General features: G+C 35.0%; 1 protein-coding gene across 3 annotated transcripts in view; it reads left to right on the top strand.

Annotated features, from left to right (window-relative positions):
- The window catches only part of LOC105339640 (uncharacterized protein ZK1073.1), a 33,425-nt gene extending 24,941 nt beyond the window's left edge, over window positions 1-8,484 (top strand). For 2 of the 3 annotated variants that reach the window (XM_034472046.2, XM_034472048.2), the window contains 3 exons: window positions 732-876; window positions 998-1,049; window positions 6,831-8,484. In XM_034472046.2, coding sequence (XP_034327937.1) covers window positions 732-876; window positions 998-1,049; window positions 6,831-7,036 — 403 coding nt within the window. In that variant the 3' untranslated portion in view covers window positions 7,037-8,484. Of the gene's footprint in view, window positions 1-731; window positions 877-997; window positions 1,050-3,966; window positions 4,048-6,830 lie in introns of all 3 variants that reach the window. The other variant, XM_034472050.2, reaches the window with a different exon arrangement.
- The last annotated feature ends 9,627 nt before the right edge of the window (window positions 8,485-18,111 follow it).

Below are 18,111 nucleotides of genomic sequence, written 5' to 3' on the forward strand. Positions count from 1 at the left end.
TCTAAACACAGTCAATGTTGTATTGACTTGAAATTCAGGATGAACTAAATTTTTTTAAAACGTAAATAAATACCAGTAGATGAATGAATGTGTACTGTTAATATCAAAAATAAGAATAGATTTCAAGATTCTGGGACCATATAGTTCAAAACATGCGACAGGCTAGGAATTTATTTTTTTTCATGTCCCAAGATGTTTATGGCAGGGCCATACTGTGTTATTGGCACTCAGACTTCTGCAAAGATTCATGATGTTCTCAAATGGCATTACAAATGTAAAGATGAAATCCACATTATTTGTTAAGCCTAAGGTGATGGCTTACTTTACGGGTAAACGTACCCTATGTAGTTTGTGTACATAAGGACGATGCACCTGGGCTGCGTTTTACAAAAGGACTTACGACTTACTCCCAAATTAATGAATACTAATTAGTCACCAACTAATCAATGAATTATTCTTATGGATGGAAAATATACTTATGGGAATTGAATTATTTGTAAACAAATGGTTTTATGTCAGTTTTGTTTTCCAAAGAACATCTTACGAGACAGTAAATATTTACGACTTTGTCGTAAGTTCTTTTGTAAAATACAGCCCTGGCTTACTTTACAGCTACCCTTGTAGATAAAAACCATGTAATTTGTCTACTTTATGATGATGGCTTACGTTACAGCTACCCTTGTAGATGAAATATGCGTAATTTGTCTACTTAATGATGACTTACTTAACAGGTGCCCTGTGCTTCTGGTGACAGGTGCTCTGGCCTCCTTTAATCACACCGTTCATACACTGGCCGGCTTCATGCTAGCCAAGATGGAGAAAAACAAAGTAGAGATTATAGAAGTGGAGGGAGTCGCAAATGTCCTTGAGGAAAATGTGAGTGTTTGCAATAATAAATACAAGAGACAAAAAAAGATGAAGCAATGATAAAGTAATGGATGATGAAATTGCATACTTTAACTTTGTATTGGTTAAATATGACCGTTTTATTTTGCAGCCCGATCGTCTAGCTGAAGCTTTCCTGTATTTCTGTCAGGGACTTGGAGTCAGTAAGTGCATTACTTATGCCTAACAGAGAAAGACTAACAAACATATACATAGGCTGGGCTGAAACATACGATAGGGATAATTACATTGCTTAATCTAACACAGAGATACAGAACTTGTTGTGTAAAAAGAAATAGAGATAATTGCTTAAATCTAAAAGAAAGATACAGATTGTATTGTGTAACTAAATATAAGGATAAGTATATTGCTAACATCTAACCAAGAGATATAGTCAGACTATAAGTACACTGCTTAAATCTAACAGACAGATACAGATTGTGTTGTGTGTTAAGTTTAGGGACATTGCTTACATCTGACAGAGATTCCAGTACATTTTCATAATAGGGATGAGTACATTGCTTACAATTGACGGAGATCCAGATTGTATAACAATGTATAATACACAGCTGACAACAAACAGAAAGATTCAGATTTTTTGTGTGTGACAAGTATGGAGATAGAACACTGCTTCCATCTAATTAAGAGATTATAAGGACTTCGTTTTGTGACTAACTGTAGAGAGAAGTGAATTGCTAATTACATGGGTTCTATCTGACACAGGGGCCCAGACTGGCTTGTGTGGTTTAATATGGGATGAGTAAATTATCAAACACTAGCAGAGGGAAACAGACTCGGAAGTGGGACTAAGTTTGGGGACAGATACATTGCTTATATTTAGCTGTTCAATTAACAGGCTAGTTTTGGATTGTTTTACTATTAAAAATAAGTGCAAAAGAGAAAAAGAGTTTTTGTTTACATTGATTAAATATACAGGTTTAAGTTTTCTGTTTCTAACATCGTTTCTATTTCCATGTTTGTTATGAACATAAATAAACAGTTTCTAGTATTTGTAACATCCATCTTTGTTTAAAACCTGGCATTTTTTGCTCAGTACTTCAAAGTTTAACAATAACATTGTATTAGCTTTGTTTTCATAACAAAGAATAGTATGCTGTGTACATCACTTTGAACTCGATAACTTCAGACACTTTAATTCGGGATGACTATTGGACATTGTTGACAACAAAAATGAAAAAAATAAAATTTAAAAATTTTCAGCTCAAATCATGATCATGCCCATTCAAGAAGTTATTAATTAACTGTTTGTTTTCTTAACATTTGGAGGTAACAATTAAGGAAATTCCAGAAAGCTGGATATTGATGAAGTTTATTTAGGGGAGGGGGCTGCTTAATGTTTTATCATTATCAAGAAGCAAATGTGACAAAGCCTCGGCTAGCGTGTGACCTAAAGTCTTGTGCTATGTTAGTGTGATTGACTGGCCAGATCTTACAAATGTTTGCCACTTCTTTCCCAAGGCTATGCAATAATGTAAAAAAGAGAACATCTTGTGTATACATCACCAAAAGAACATCTCATATATGAAGATCACTCAGAGGACATCTCGTATGTAGATCACACAGAGGACATCTCGTATATAGATCACACAGAGGACATCTCATATATAGATCACACAGAGGACATCTCATATATATAGATCACACAGAGGACATCTCTTATATAGATCACACAGAGGACATCTCTTATATAGATCACACAGAGGACATCTCATATATATCTCATACAGAGGATATTTCATAGATAGATCACACAGAGGACATCTCGTATATAGATCACACAGAGGACATCTCTTATATAGATCACACAGAGGACATCTCATATATATCTCATACAGAGGATATTTCATATATAGATCACACAGAGGACATCTCGTATATAGATCACACAGAGGACATCTCATATATATATATATATATATATATATATATATATATATATCATACAGAGGACATCTCATATACATATCACACAGAGGGCATCTCGTATATATATCATACAGTGGACATCTCTTATATAGATCACACAGAGGACATCTCTTATATATATATATATATATCATACAGAGGACATCTCATATATATATATCATACAGAGGACATCTCATATATAGATCACACAGAGGACATCTCATATATATATCATACGGTGGACATCTCTTATATAGATCATACAGAGGACATCTCTTATATAGATCATACAGAGGACATCTCATATATAGATCACACAGAGGACATCTCGTATACAGATCACACAGAGGACATCTCATATATAGATCACTCAGAGGACATCTCGTATATAGATCACACAGAGGACATCTCATATTTAGATCACACAGAGGAAATCTCTTATATAGATCACACAGAGGACATCTCATATATAGATCACACAGAGGACATCTCTTATATAGATCACACAGAGGACATCTCTTATATAGATCACACAGAGGACATCTCATATATAGATCACACAGAGGACATCTCATATAGATCACACAGAGGGCATCTCATACATAGATCACACAGAGGACATCTCATACATTGATCATACAGAGGACATCTCGTATATAGATCACACAGAGGACATCTTGTATATAGATCATAAAGAGGACATCTCGTATATAGATCACACAGAAAACATCTCGTATATAGATCATACAATGGACATCTCATATATATGTAATACAGAGAACGTCTCGAATATAGATCACACAGGATATCTCGTCTATAGATCATAAAGAGGACATCTTATGTATAACATACAAAGTTTATCTTATGATAAGTTACATATGTAGATTTGACAACAAATAATAAACAAATGGCTTTGAATATCTCACAGAAGATAGTCTAAATGATCCCTTTACTAACTCTGACTGACAGCATGTTACAATTTTTGTTTTTTTCCTTACCAGAAATGTTTCCAGTTTGAAATAAGGGTTGCTGGACCTGTTCAAGATTGCCCTAAATTCGTTTTATCTTTTAAAACTGTATTCTTTAAATAGAAAAGATGAAATCCTGCTTGAGTTGACCATAATATTGACATGTAAGCATGACTTGTCTTAGGGCCGAGGCGGGTGAGCTTTCGGGCGACACTGGAGCCCCATGTGGAGTGATGGTTAGGGGGTCACTATTTCTGTCTCTGGGGTAAGCTATGTGTGCTTGTTCCCTTAGATCTGTACTCGGCAGCTGCTAACTGTTTGGGCCGCTATAACTTGTAACAGGGTGTAGGGACTCAATCTTTTAAACTGTTCCCATTGGAAGACTGTTATAAATATGGAGATCAACACTGCATGTTCTGCATTCAAACATATATTAATGTGAATGTGCTGGAAATTTTTTGGTTGAAACTTAACCAATTTAAGAGCCTTTATAAGTGTTTCTCAATAATGGTCTTCGAGCCCCATTAGATATAAATACTGTACTGGGTAAGCAGCACAGTCAAACCTCTTTATACTTATATATTATACTTGAACAAGCAAAGATATCATATCTCTTTGACCTTTTTATTTAAATGAATGATTTAAAAGAAGAATGAAACTTGTGCATAACAATCTCTCTCTTTATGTATCTCCCTTTAACATTGATAAATGTATTATCAATAAAAATCAATGATAGATTTATACTATGAATATATCTATACATTATATCAAGTTCTCCAAATATTTATCGAACACTCACAAATTCAGTTACTAGACTAGACTAGTTACACTTTTCAATACTTTTCACTTCTATAGATTTTGTTTGTTAATTACTGTACGGAGGTTTAAGGTAGCTCGCGGGTTTACATGCTTGTGAGAAAACCTACCTTGAAAATTTGTCCACGTGATCCATAGGTTTTATAGTTTTATTTCTAAAAAATTTTTAAGATTCGTCTGCGCAGTAATAATGTTATCGTGATACAAATACAGTGTCATTAATAAAATCAAGCAACACCATTTCAATGAAATATATAGTAAAATGCACATTTTAACCGAGAAACGCATAACAAAACTATGCTCCAAACTTTTAAACGATTCAGACGAAATTAATCATACTCAACAAAAAAACAGAGGAGATAATTATGAATCAATTCATAAAAAAATATCAGTATGTGTTCTAGGCCAATTTTTGGCAAAAAAACTTTAAAGATTTAAAAGATTTCTCAAAACCTTATATTTTCATTACGACGTTAGCCTGACGTCATCATTTCCTTACTTATTAGAACACCAAAATTGAAATGCATTTATTGACAAGACTAGCTGTTTAACACATTTTAGAACATGTAAATGCTTATTAGACATTATTGTGAATGTTATCAAATGCAATTAATGTAAGGCTGTAAAGATACAGAAAATTGCTATTTTTGTTTTTATGAAACTCTGAGTCAATCAATGCAAAAATAAAATGCCAGGCAACTACTGACATTATTTTAAAGTAAGTAATCGAATAAAACAGTTATCTCAAGACAAAAGAAATTTAAGAATTTAATCGGTAGTACAGATTACGGAAGTTATAATTGTAAAAAAAAAAAAAAAAGCAAAGTTAATGCATACATTCTATTTTAAAACATGACTTTAAATGGAAGAGTTCTAACGCACATTCATTCTTTATCTTTATAGAAACAAAATGTGACAATGTATGTGACATGCATCTTTAAATTTTCAGCACTTGATATTATAGATCTTTGTATAAACAGTCATAAACCGCATATAAGCTTTTTAAAATATTTTCTTTTATACTTCTAAATATCTCATTTGTCATTTCAAAAAAAAATTATGAGTTTACTATGACGGTCAACTCTTTACGTCGATTCCTATTGTGACGTCAGCAAACCCGCGAGCTACGTTAAGTGCTAACAAAAAGAATAGTGTATAGGTATGCAGAGTGCATTTTGATAGAACTTTCTTTGCCTTTAGGCATTCAGTTTTGATTCCTAATCTGTTTCTGCTTTACACAAGTGCTATCCCTTCACATATCCTTCATTTGAAATGCTAGGATTTCTTATTACAGAAGATTTATGATTAAGAAAACAAAGTTTGTGGGGAGTATCATCCAGCAGCTTACCTGCCTACAGCTCAAACACTGCACTATCTCTCTGTCCTTGTTTCTGCTAGCCAAAAGTCTGTCCCCTGTGTCAGGGTTTACAAGGCTCATTCTGGTCAGTCATTCTGGCTTGTCCTAAGGGAAAACATTAACATCTCAAGGCACACCAATCAAACAGGATTGGGTACTCCTCTAACAAAATCACTGTGTCGATGTCCAGGTGCTTGAGAGTTTGGGAACTCTTGGCATCTGTTGTGGGTGATTTAGTTTACAGCTGATTGCAGAGAAAGAACCAGTGACAAACTGTCCAATCAGTTCACAGCTTCACCTGACCATGTCAATCACAGCCATGTTCATCCATCTTTTCTCTTTTACACAACCTGAATTATTCACATTCATATCAATATTAGAATGCAAAGATAAATAATTACATTCTTAATATACATAAAAATGAAATAATTACTGATTTACATTTAATTGAGATGTTTTTGCATGTGTAAATTCTCAATATGTATTTTATTTGTTGTGATAATATTCTTGTAAAGTTCTCAATACAAATATTATACAGAAGTGAATGGGTTGATGATTTAATTTGTATTGAGAGTAAATTCGAGGAATTTTGAGCATCATGAATGACTTGGAGTGGTAACAAAAGCTGAGTAAGGCTTATGTTTATCAGATTAATTTGAAATAACTCCCCAAAAAGCAGTATTTCAAATTAGATTAATAAATTAATACATATATGTTCATCTTTCTGGAATTGACAATGCATAGCAATTTGCAATGTTTTTTTAGAGAAATTTTTAATTATATTTGTTAATGGAGACCAGTAGCTTTATTGCTTGAATAGTTTGACTAAAATAACTACCCTGTACACTTGTGTTATCAATCTGATTTTGTTTTAGTTGGTGGAGTGCCGATGCCCCGAATGACTAGAGCCAATTCTGCAGAAAACCCAGAGATCCTGACAAGGAGAACTCGCAGCTTGTCAATGGAGGAAGCAGACAAGCCACTTGGCATCTATTCCTCTAGCCCGGGCCGCGTGGGTAGCCCCATCAAGCCAGGTACCAGCCCAGGCAAAGGGACCCTGTCCACCAGCCCACCCAGTTAAAGCAGGCCTGGCACGAAACCTTGCAACCTCCTCGGCAGACAAATCCTCTTTTAACATTTTGGATTTTTGTTGTTAGGTTTCTTTCTGATTTCGTCTTTTTTATCCAATGTTAGGAATAGCTGCATTTTGTTTTCCTTAGTTTTACCATGGGAACTAACATGGTTGTCAATTTAACTACTGCCATGTTTAATAACTCTAATTCATTAACTACATAATCCAAAGGGCATTGGTCAAACAAAATTATAATCTAAAATAAATTACCGGTATAAGGGAATTTTAACTTTTAAATAATAGGATTGCATATCATCTAATAGTGGAGCATGAGCTACTCTTAGAAAAATTATCTATGTGTTTTCTGAAATAAAACACAAAATACTTGAGATTGAAGTATCCATCCACTGCTGATGATGAAATAACCCCCACTTTACCTAGTATAGATTAGATATACCATGAAGTATTATCTTTTGATTACCAAAGTGTCCATTCTTATCCTGTCCTTAACTCAAGCATTTTTTCTTTGGCTAGTCATACGTATCGTATCACTATAACAATGTATGAGGCATTTCATTAGGCTTTTGTAGAAAGTTTAGAATTAGTAGGTAACATTATTTTTTTTAATGATTTGTTTGTGTATTCTCTGATTACTATGCAGAATTTTTATGTTGATGTTCAAGTTTTTATTTTTGTACTGAGATCTGTTCAGCCATATGATTGGTTTAACTGTCAATGGTGATTCTAACACCTGGCTGTGTATATTATGTGTGCCATGCCAAGTTAACATGTACACTAACTCCAGCAAGCCGGCTCTGTCTAATCAGAACAGCCAGCAGTGTGTTGTGGGTGTAAATGAGTACTCTCCCTCCCCTAAATTGCTTGGCTGTTCCATTAACTGCTGTTACACTGGGTATCTGACCATCACCTGATGGTCAAGGACATTTGAATATATAATCAGGTCATTATCAATATTATGGCAGGGTACCTTATAGACTGCATCTTAAGATGGAGAAAAACATTTCATTGTAGACGGTTGTGGGACTCCTTTTTATCCGGAACTATTCTGTGCTTGTAGGTTTAGTTTCCCCCTTTACTCGTGGTCTCTCTATATATGTGTACAATTCTGGTCACTCAAAGTACTACTTAAAAAGTCGTTTTACCTATGTAGATGTGCAATACTGTATTGGCTTTTTGTGCAAATGAAAACAATAAATAAACAATACATATCCAAACAATTGTTAAAATCAAGGAAAATGTTATTAACATTTAGAATGTTTTCTACCAAAACTTGACTGTACCTTTGTAGTCATTTTTCTGCAGAATCTCCTTTGGTTAGACTAGAGTGTGTTTGTTTTGTGGGTGATAATTGATCTATAATATGTGTTTTATTGACTTGCAAGTTTCATTGACAGTTTAGTTTTGTAGATGTTTATTGAATAAAGTTTGAAGCGACATGCTTGTTTTGTATTTTATTTCGTTCCTGGTTACTCAACTAATTTTTAGTTCATCAAGACGAAGTCAGGAGGAGCTTATGCTATACCCTCGGTGTCGGCGTCCTGACCTGGTTAAAGTTTTTTTTTTTTCAGGTCCTGTATCTAAGTTATTACTTGACCTATCTTCCCTAAACTTGCATGGGTGGTGCATCTGGACCTACTTATGGACTTTAAAGACCTGGATGCTGAATCTTGGCCATGATTTTCAGATGCTGGAGGAGGCTATGGTTTTTTGAGAAGGTTAAAGATTTTGATGCAGGTGCCCTTTGATAGCAATATCTAAGTTACTACTGGTCCTACTACTTCACCAATCTTGCAATCGTGGGTATTATGATACTGATGCACCAGACAGCTTGAATGCTGAATCTGAGCCATAGGGTTCGGATACTGGAGGAGGTTAAGGTTTTAAGATCATGTTAAAGTTTTTGAAACAGGTGCCCTCTGATGATGATACCTTAGTTATTACTGGTCCTATCTTCACCAAACTTGCATGGATGGTGCGTCTCATGATATTGATACACCAGACAGGCTTGAATGCTGAATCTGAGCCATAGGTTTCAGATGCTGGATGAGGCTTAGTTATTATGGAACAGGTCACATAAGTAATAGATAATAGTACTATTTCAAACTTGCATAGTTGATTAACCTATAATTAAAGTGAATCGCAGAAGTAGCTTCAGATGCAATGCCTCATCTCCATTATCAAGGATGCTAAAACATATATACTAGCGGAAAAAAGAAACTGTGCATTATTTAATATATGAAAAAACATCTAAAAATTACAATGAACAAATTTTATCTTTTGTAATACTCTTAACACATGTATTCGTAACAACATCTCATAACACATTAATGTCAACGTCGAAAAACGTCAATTTCAGCACACTCAAAAGTCGCTGTTATTTGAAATTGAATAAACAAAATTAATTACGCGTGTGACCACCATTTGCGTTCACGCATGCTTGACAGCGACGCCTCATTGATGCCACTAAAGTGTTCAGAAATGCTTGAGGGATGTTGTTCCAGATGTTGGTTAAAGCCTGGCCTAAATCAGCCAATGTCACTGGCTGATTTGGTAAACGGCGTAAACGTCTTTCCATTTCATCCCATACGTGCTCGATCGGCGACAAATCGGGGGAAACAGCTGGCCAAGGCAAGACATCGACATTCTGTTGAACAAACAAGTCCCTGGCTACACGTGCAACGTGTGGCCTTGCGTTGTCTTGCTGCAGAGTGATGTGATTTTGATGTCTCTGTATGAAGGGTATCACATGACGCTGAATAATTTCATCTCGATAGCGTACGCCGGTGAGATTTCCATTGACAATTTGTAGAGGGGTCCTTCCACGTGCTGATATTCCACTCCACACCATAACGCTACCTCCACCAAATTGTCGACGTTGCAATACAAGCGTCCTGGTAACGCTCCCCAACGCGACGGTACACCCTACAACGGCAGTCACTGCTATCCAAATGAAATCTGGATTCATCAGTGAACAGAATATTGGCCCAGTCCTGTATTCTGAATCGAGGATGTCGTGTGCACCACGCTAGTCCGGCGATACGATGACGTTGAAGCAGTACTGGTTGCACCGCTGGACGTCTTGGTCTGATGTTTTGCTCGCGCAGACGATTACGCACAGTTCTTGGACTAATTGGTCGAAGCCCTGGAATGCTACGGGCAGTCAAACTTGCTGTCTGGAAACGATTTCTCAGATTCACAAGTCTAATGTGGTTGTCCTGTTGACGTGACGTCACACGAGGTCGCCCAGAGCGCGGTAGATCCCGAGTGTTGCCAGATTGTTGAAAAGTCTCCATAATGACTGGATGGTGTTCCGATGAACTCCAAAGTGTCTTGCTACAGTATTTTTTGCCATTCCAGCTTGCAGCATCCCAACAGCACGATTACGTTGGTTTTCGTTGAGTCGTGGCATGACATAGGGGTAAATTTTGTTGAAACTTAAGTGATTTCCTTAACAAAAAAAGTTTAAACAAATCCTTTACAGTTCTTATTCCAAACAGTATTGGCCCGTAAAACTCGTGCGTACAAATTCTTCAATAAACAACAGGTGCTCACTAACCATGAAAAAGTCCGTGCACCCGGACGGTTACCATCCGATATTGTCGAAAACATTACCATAATCGATTGTTTAAATTTTATAAATACAAACAATAGATATAGAAAAATTATACTAAGTTTAATAATACACAGTTGTTTTTTTCTGCTCGTATATCTTAGTTACTACTGGCCCTAACTTTACCAAACTTGCATGGATACTAATGTACCAGACAGGCTTGAATGCTGAATCTGAGCCATAGGTTTTGGATGCTGAATAAGGTTTAGTTATTTTAAAACAAGTCACATGTTTAATAGATATTATTATGCCTTCCGTCAGTTTGTCACTATATATTCAATACTCATCTATTTTCGCATAGTATCAAAGGATTCATATAGCGTAAGCATACTATGCCGAAATAGAGCACGGCAAATGTTTTCAACGAAAATCTTTCAAGCGCCGACAGCGGGATTCGAACTCACGACGCTAAAATCATTCCTGCTTGAAGCCGACCGCGTTACCGCTACGCTAAATTAGCCGTGATAATAACAAGTACTAGCTTTCCAAAAAGCTTGCCTGACTAAACAAAATTATTCAATGGAAGCATCCATGTATCAATAAGGCTATCTTATTAGAAATAAATTTATATTCGCTGATGATCATAAATTTATAAACGGAACGTGCAAATTTAAGACGAAATGTCAGTCTTTTCTTCGATCTAGAACATGTACATATATATCACTTGAAATTCAGTTATTTTATAAATTCAATTATTTTTAGGAATGTACAGTACACATATCATATAAGTGCATGTAAGCTTGAAAGCTGGAGAGTAAATAGTCGGGTTTTTTTTTTAAATTATATGTGTTATACTAAGATGTAAAATCAACTGAAAGGCATTTTTAAAAAAATTTCCAACCATATGAAATATAAAAGGGTATACAAACACGTATTGTTTTTTAATGTGTGTGGGCAGCTTCATCAAAATCATCTTGACAAGCAATTAAAAAAGGGTGAATTCTCAAATTCATGAAAAAAACCTAACTGTAACTTCAATTCAATTAGAATTCCTTATTTGCAGTTTTATTTATTGCATGCTCCTACAAAAGTGGAGGTTGGGGGGGGGGCAAATCCATGATATTTCCATTTATCATATAAAGTTAAGAAAAGTGCCAGCTGCCAAAAAAGTGGGGAGGGGGAAGCAGCCCCCCTCACTCCAACCCCTGATGATACGTGCCTGTGATGTAAACACATTGTGTGCTCTGGGGTATTCGCATGATCCAAGCGCACTCGTCAACTAATAGGTGCGCAAAATTATGAATGAGACATTATGGCGCGAAATCCTACTATTACCGTTCACGCAACGAATGAACTCATCCATTGGCAGAAGATCCATGGGGAGGGGGTCAGATGAATTTTTTGACATTTGTTTTGTAACAGCTAAATACATGTATATTATACTTTGGATCGGATGTTTTGGAAGAAATCTAACGAATTAAGACACACACTTGATTAGTTATTGTTAAATGTAGTAATGTACATTTAAGTAAGACACGCGAGTTATGACCCCTTTTCAAGATTAATGAAATCGCCAACTGAACGAAAATCGGGTCACACCCTGCTTCGGCGATTTAGTTCCTCCTGTAAACATTCCAGCTGTATAAATATATCTTTGTTTTAATCCAAACTGATGACTCTCTTGTAATTATGATAATCCAACACCAATTATAACTTACATTGTACCGTTATAGACAATATGTTACAACTTGATGACCCCCTCCCCCTTTTTCACCGTTTAAATATAGTGGAATGCTGATCTATTTTTAAATCAGGATTACACACGTGCACTGCATGGTGAACGTCCCTTTTACTTGAAAACTCTTGCTCGCTGTTGTTATTACATGCCATATAACATTTTCATCAATTGTGAATGTAAATGCTGACATCCTAAACATAAATTGGTTAATCTTTTTTGTGAAATATCATGATATTGCTTGTCCCATTGTCTGCACTGTTTCGGAGAATGCAATTTTTAAACCTTAGATATGCCTGACGTCATGACGTCAGGCAATCAACGGTATTTATATATATAAAACGTAGATATATACGACTGACATCAAGCAATTAAAATTATTAATTTTTCCAAAAACACTTCATTATTGACGGTAATTTTAAAGTTAAAGTTTCTTATAAACTTCAACAAATTGATTGAACATTTTTCAAAGAAATTCTACATGAGAATCACAAAAACGCTTTTTTAAATGACGCTTGATAAAGAATGTACAAGAAAAAAAATTCAATGAGATTTCGTCTGCTAAACATTTCGAGTTTTCTCGGTAAGGCCAAACGTCTCTCATTTCTTGAAAAGAACATAAACCTTTGTTGACGTTTTATTGTACAACTACTTGTTGATTAAATAAACAATCAAATTAATTGATTAATTTGAAAAAACAAAACAAACGCTTGCTTTTCCGGTGATTATTTTTAGGGACTTGTCAACACTCGAACGGCACAGCTACTTATAGCAAAGTACGTCAGTATATTCAACAGTCAGCATGATAATAACAATAGTGTTGTGTTGTGCAGTACATGCACAACACAACACTATTATATAAATAGTACTATTTCAAACTTGCATAGTTGATTTAACTATAATATACATCAAATGCAGAGGTACCTTCAGATGCAGAGCCTGATCTCCATTATCAAGGATGCTAAAAAAATCTCCTACCTCACTCAAACCTGCTTGAAAGATGTGTTTGTTGTTAAATGATATAACATGATTCCTATGATAGAGTTTGGTATGATATGATACACTATTGTTTTATATGATACATGTTATATCTGACATATATTAAATTGTAAAAAGTTACATGATATGATATGAAAATGTATTATACATTATGATACAATATTGTATAATATAAAATTGTATTACATATTATTTTATCACATGATATCACATGATATTGTTTCATATAATATTGTAATATATCTCATGAAATTGTATTATATGATATTGTAATATAAAATGTTGTATCATATGATACAATATTTCATAATATGAAATTGTGTTATATATATATATATATATATATATATATATATATATATATATATATATATATATATATATATATATATATATATATATATAAAAATGTTTTCAGTAGACGATAACACAATAATCCATTTCTTTCAAATTTAATCCAGAGCGCTTTCGCCTGATCGGCTCTTCAGTGGATTTCAAATTATAACAGAAATATTGTTAGATTTCTGTTATAATTTGAAATCCACTGAAGAGCCGATCAGGCGAAAGCGCTCTGGATTAAATTTGAAAGAAATGGATTATTGTGTTATCGTCTACTGAAAACATTTTTCTATATCGTTACCTATACCAAGGACTTATTCGTTTATATATATATATATATATATATATTATTTTATGATATGATACAATATCATACTATATTATACAATATAGTATGATATGTTACAATATTGGGATGTATAATGTGATTATATGCTATTGTATCTTACAATACAATATTGTATTATATATTATTTTTTGATATTGTATTATGTGATCAAATACAATAATTTATAACATGATACAAAGTCATATCATATGTTGGTTTGATTTTCATATAATATGATAAAGGTGGTCTCATAAAGGTGATGCCGCGTCTCGGTGCGCTTTGTAATCTGTGATTACCTATGTTTTGGATTTCTTACCGACTTGGCTTGAAGTAGTCACAGATGGTTTATTTTACATTTCTCTGTTTAAAGAAGTGAAAGGAAAAAGAACGGTATTATTATCTCACCTGAGTTGAAAGCTGAAGTGAGTTTTTCTGATTTCATCTTGTCCGTCGTCCGTCTGTAAACTTTTCACATTTTGAACTTCTTCTTTAAAACTACTTGGCCAATTTCAACCAAATTTGGCACAAACCATCCCTATCGAGAGGTGAATATAGAAATGAAAAGGCCGGTGTTAATTAATAGTGAAGAAATCCTTGAAACCATAGAAAAGGGGACGCGTTTTAAAGAATCTTCTTCTTGGGAACAATGGAGTCTAATTCAGCGTAATTTAGCATAAATCATCCTTATGGAAAGGAAAATATAAATTGCAAAATTGGGGGAGGCAGTAATCAGTTTATAACATCGGTATTCCATGTCTCGAAAACGAGGTTCTTTTTGATAGGACACAGATCACAATTATTTTCCCCTCATTCCTTTATACAACATAAATAATATAAGAAATATCATCGGCTCAAATCAATTCAAATACAGCATATTTATGGGATGACATGACACTAGTCCAACAACATATCCAAACTGCAGGAAAATCAATCGAGAGGGGACTGAAATATGGCCCCTAAAATATCCCCTACCATGAAAAATCCACTTTCACATTGGAATATGTGTAAATATTGGCCTCTTTACGCCCTTTATATCGGGCCTTTAAAGAGTTTTTCTGGTTGTAAAGAGGACACCAATGGACCCCCTTCATATTTTTCGAGATTTTTAAATCTTCTAAACAAGTGTGTAGCTGTGCAGTTCGACAACTGTTATAAGAGATTAGAAAGGCACTGTCCTGTTCTTGTATGCATAATTTGCGTACACAACAACATGTAGAATCTCATATTTATTGCTTATATATCTTTTGGCAACAGTTTTGGGCAGAAAGAAGCCAGTTTAAGATATGTTTACATTCTTATCCTCAAATGTACAAGATGGCCGCACAACCCCTTAAGTCTAAGCGTGAGTCTAAGTGTGAGGCGACCTTTCTACAAGGCAAAGACCGCCATGTGTACAAAACACCCCAATCCACAATAATCTACAACATTGTCACTTTCAACATGACCAAGGAGCCATCAAGCCAACTGGGGACGATGATTGCCTTTTTAATTCCGTTTCAACGCTGTTGGTTGGAGACCAATTCTTTCCCTCCTTGGCCACAGGGCTTCAGTATAAATCGTGCATGGAGATGTTTCTGAACAAAAAACATCCAGCTGCACAAGGACAGGCTGGTTATGGATGTCTCTCGCCAACATATAAAGTGTGCCTGGCCAAGACAATATTCATGTGTTTGGACCATACTTGCACTATCCAACATAATCAACGTGCCCATGGAAATACTATAATCCATGCGTTAATGGTACAGGGCTGCGTTTTACAATGGAACTTAAGACTTACAACCAAATTAATGAATGCTTATTAATCAAAAACTAATAAATGTTTGAATTTAATGGCTGTACAATATACAATGTAATTACAAAAATCAAAATAAGGGTAAATTAATGGTTTTATATAAATTTTGAAAGTCAAAGAGCATTTCATGAGACTGAAAATATTTACGACTTTGTCGCAAGTTCTTTTGTAAAACTGCCCTTCCAAAAGTTAACTTGAAGACGTCACTCGAGAACCCCATCAGTGACACTGATATTAAGATCATGTGGACACCATCAGTGACACTGCTATTAAGACCATGTGGACAAGTACATTACTGTCACATTAACATTCATCACAGTTTATTTTGCATTTAGTTTCGTTTATAATTAAACATCACATAGCCCGTGATGAGCCCCTTAGTGTTTTATTTCTACTTATTTATAAATACCCTTACTGAACCTCAGTTCACTGGGCCTTAAGGTTCCTCACTACACCTTGAAATATTTTCTCAAATAAGCAGATAATTACTTTATTATGATAGAAAGCATGATGGATAAGAAGTATATATGTCAAATAGGCGAAAAAAAAATGTGCAATTTTGGATAACATGATATTTTCAAAAATTTCATTTAGTAAACATAAACAAAAGCCCAGGCGGATTCGAACTCATGATCAGCGGTTCATAAGCCTGATATTTTACCACTGAGCTAAAACGATATACAACTGAATCGATTGATACAAACAGTTTAACAAAACATTTAGATCGCCATCTTGTGACGTAGTGTCTTAAAAAGTATAAGTCTTGGTGTAGTGAAGTACCTTAAACCCACTAGTCCGTGCAGTGTCATTTTGGACACGGCAGTCAAGAGGGAAGGACGTATTTATACTTCTATTGGTAAAGCATCCAGTTATATAGGTGTAGCCGGTGTTTTAATGAGAAAAAACAAGTCCGGTTTTGTGTTATTTTCATGTATTAGCCTGACCCCAGGACTATAATATATATGGGATCAGCCCTACAATAATCAATATAAATATTAATATGCAATATATATGACAAATCGCCTCCTCGATAAAAGACTATATAAACAGTCCAAGGTAACAAAAACAATGACACATGTGCCTACATCAACACCATCATCTCCGTATTCGTTGCCATCACCTACGTTCGATCTAACTGTGTGTTTTCCTGTGTCACCGCCTCCTCGACAAAAGACTGCATGCTAAACCGCTGCTACAATTACAAAGACATTTTATCACCAAATTCCAATAAAAACCAGCGACCAAATGATGAACGATTCCGTTAATTATGCACCAAATGCAAAACAAATAACAAAGTGTACAGAGGTTCCAAAAGAGACTGGACAATTTCAAACTTACCAATATCGCCGATGAACTCCTCGCAACCCTTACAATGTGCCAAAAGGGGAAAAATAATATTAGGGAATAGGGAGGTAATAATTACACCAAATATACCATCAAGTGTTATTGTTTATTCGAATGAACACTAGAGGATTTGAAGACAAACGGTATTGGCCCTAAAGGCAGTGTCATTGGCATTGATAGAACATTCAACATTGGACCATGCTTCGTAACCACACATACATACAATAACAGGAAAATAATAAAACGCGATATATACACTCCAAAATTCCATTTTCTTGGCCCAACGTAATTACCTTGGGACGGAAAAACCGATTCGTGTTACAAATTCTTAACTTATCTAAATTCAAGGCTGGAATTTCCTTCCGGACTAAAAGTGGGTAAAAGCAATAAAAAAAGCCATCCAACATGCTTTCCATCATCTAGTTCCTCTACTTTGTACCAAATACGCAAAAGACAACGTCCGGCGATACCTAGAAGACAACAACAAATACGAGTCCGTGAACAATCGCTTGAAACAATTTCTTGATTGTAAGCCTTACAAACTGACCGACTAGATTGCCAAAATAAACGAAATATCCGCGTGCAAAAAAATGTCATAAGCACCCTTTTCTAATGGGCGCTATCATTTCATATTGCTCGATTTCGTTTTGTATCGTTTCGTTTTGGTAGGTTTCGTTTTGATTTCGTTTCGTTTTGATTTGTTTCGTTTCGGTAGGTTTCGTTTCGTTTCTATTTCGTTTCGCACTTTACAGGTACCCGTACTGTATACAGGGTTATTTTTAACCTTGTAATTTTCGCCCTTCTACACTTACAAACAGTTCTGTGTCGTATTGAATTCGCTTAGACACAGTTTTGTTTATAGAGAGATGATATAAGAAATTGTAATTCATCCAGTCTAAACTTCGCCCACTTACAACAAGGACGAAAGAAGGACGAAAGTGGCGAAAATAGAACAGGGGCGAATATTTCCCTGTAT

The sequence above is a fragment of the Magallana gigas genome, chromosome 8 (genome assembly GCF_963853765.1).
Source record: "Magallana gigas chromosome 8, xbMagGiga1.1, whole genome shotgun sequence".
Lineage (NCBI taxonomy): Eukaryota > Metazoa > Mollusca > Bivalvia > Ostreida > Ostreidae > Magallana > Magallana gigas.